We start from the raw sequence: 2,599 nt of genomic DNA on the forward strand, positions 1-2,599 counted from the left end.
GGGTTCAGCTGCAGCTGAACATGTCCACCTGCAGCTGAACATGTCCACCTGCAGCTGAACATGTCCACCTGCAGCTGAACATGTCCACCTGCAGCTGAACATGTCCACCTGCAGCTCAGCTCTGACCAGCCCGGCCCGGTACTGAAGAGTTCACACATCAACCCCTTCAGACGTTTAACGTGTTTAATGAGCATCAAAAATCTGTAATTTTCGCAAAAAAAATCAGTATTAATCACGTGGGGGGTGGAGGTGCGCTGACAGCAGCTGGAGGACAAGGGTCTTTTAAAGACGTGTCTACATTTGACTTTTATTGTTTCTAAAATCACAGAGTTCTCTGAGTCATCTTCAGGTGTTTGTAGTTAATCATATCTTCTAAATTTAACCAGGTGTTTCACTGACTTTAAATTACACAATCATTTTACTGCAGAAACTTCTCAGTTTGGTTAAAAAAACAGTAATTTTTTTCTGTGCAGAACTTCCTCTGTTATAATTTATTTAAAATAAATATATCAAAGCTCATAAGATGAAAACAGTAAAATGATAGAAAAGATGTTTAAAAACTTGTTTCCTCAGAAAGTCTTCAGTCCTAAGAACACTAAACTGTAACTTTTAATAAGTTCACAGTATACTCCTGTTTAAATAAAAAAGTTTGACCTGTAAGCAGAAAGCTTATGGATGTTGGATGTTGGTTTTTTAATCTCTATTTCAAAGAAGAGGATGAGGAGGAGAACGAGGAAGTTCTNTATATGTATATATATGTATGTATGTGTTAATATATGTATGTATACATCAGGTACAATCCTAGGTACACAGGGGAGCTTTATGACATTCCATCTGGTGCACTTTTTGTTTTTTGTCCGCTCATGCACACCTGTGCACCACTTATGTGCAGCTCTGTCCCAGAGCATTTTGAGTGTACCGTGTTAAAATATACATTTTAATGATCACTATAAAGCACTACGATTACGTCTGACTTAATGTAAAATAAACAACACAGAACTGCTAAAAAAATGTAAAAGTAAAGAGTGTCATGCCTGCGGCAGCCATGTTGGAATGATGATGTAACACATGCTCAGGCTGCTCAGGTACGGTCTGGTAGAGCCCACCTCTCTACTGGAAACTACAACTTCAGGGGGTGTTCCAGTTGAAGAACATGGAAGTTTAAATGTACGAGCTCAGAGGACAGGTGGACCACAGTATTAGACCTGGGGTCTTCCTGCCTGCCTGGGTTTCCTCCCACAATGTAACAACATGACGGTTTCAGCCCAGGCCTCCTCTGAAACACACGTCTGTGATCTCAGTGGGATTAGCCTGGTTAAAAACAGGCTCAGACTAAAATAAATAATAAAAAGAAATGTTAACGCCCATTTCCTGTCTTGTAGGCAGTGGAGAGACTCCCACCCTTGAAACCATTGACTCTTACATGAAGAAGCTCCACAGCATCATTGTCAGTAACCCCCAAGATCACGAACATCTCATCAGCTCTGTGAGAGACGTGGTCAACCGCCTGGACAGGTAATCCGTGTGCAGCTGTGCATGTGTTGACCTACAGCAGTGTGTAAACGTGTCAGCAGAGGTACACATTGGTGTGTTGTTGAATGTGTTGTTGTTTTGGTCAGATAATGGGGTTTCCTGGGATTCCCGGCTCAGTCGAGGCTCTGCTCCACTCTACGGCTCGCTCTCTAACGTTGGCTCTTTTTATCATCTTATCTGTGTTGACCCAAATGTTTCTGCTCTCATCATAACGGTGAACGTGTTGTAGCGTCCCATATTTATTATTCTTTTTAAAACTTTTGCACCTCATAGATAGAGCTGTAAAAATCTGATAACTGGGTATAAAAACATTTTCATTTGTTTCTCCATCCTCCACTCATTTAGAGTCCAAACTTTCACAACACAGCTGTTTTAAAATATCCATTCGGTGTATTTGTACTTAATATGACCAAGAAATGTTGTTTTTAATGTTCTGTTGGAAGAAGAAAGACTTGTGCCATTATTGGATCCATGTGTGAGAAGTGTTTGTATTTCTAATAAAAGTGTTTACATTTGGATGTGAACTCACGTCTGAGGAACATTACTGGAGTTTTCTTCTTTCATGCTGCAGATAAAACCACACCCATACAACTAAACATTGATAAAGTCAGAGTTTGTTGCACATTTTTTATAAATTGAACTATTGTTCCGCTCAGTTCATGTTTTGTTTATTTTATTTATGCTTACATCACTCTCTTCGTTATGTTTTTGTTTTTAAAGAAAACAAATCTTAAATAATAAATCATAAATATACACAGCACCAGATACAATCAAAGCATCTCAAGCATTAAAATAATCCTAAAAATATGAGGAACCATTTGTCTTCTGTAACATGATACTAATGAGTAAATGTCAAAAATCAGTTTTTACCTTTCAGTGTTTCCCCTACCATTATACAGGCAGGGCGTCCCCCCGCCAACGAGACGGCCCGCCTCTCTAAGAATTTCATGGCATGTAGTCATTTTTATTTATTTATTTTTTGTGTCACTTCAGTAGAAAATGAAACCAAAAATTAGTTTATTTAGTTTATTTATTTCTTCATCATCAGTGACTTTTTTTAAGTGAA

At 38.6% G+C, this 2,599-nt stretch overlaps 1 protein-coding gene across 1 annotated transcript in view; it reads left to right on the plus strand.

Moving 5' to 3' along the window:
• hmg20a (high mobility group 20A) overlaps window positions 1-2,077 on the plus strand; it is a gene marked incomplete in the record, with an annotated part of 12,132 nt that extends 10,055 nt beyond the window's left edge. The window contains 2 exon segments of the mRNA XM_014028081.1: window positions 1,383-1,515; window positions 1,620-2,077. Coding sequence (XP_013883535.1) covers window positions 1,383-1,515; window positions 1,620-1,623 — 137 coding nt within the window.
• Window positions 2,078-2,599: the final 522 nt, after the last annotated feature.

Source organism: Austrofundulus limnaeus, unplaced genomic scaffold (genome assembly GCF_001266775.1).
Source record: "Austrofundulus limnaeus strain Quisiro unplaced genomic scaffold, Austrofundulus_limnaeus-1.0 Scaffold717, whole genome shotgun sequence".
Classification (NCBI taxonomy): Eukaryota; Metazoa; Chordata; class Actinopteri; order Cyprinodontiformes; family Rivulidae; genus Austrofundulus; species Austrofundulus limnaeus.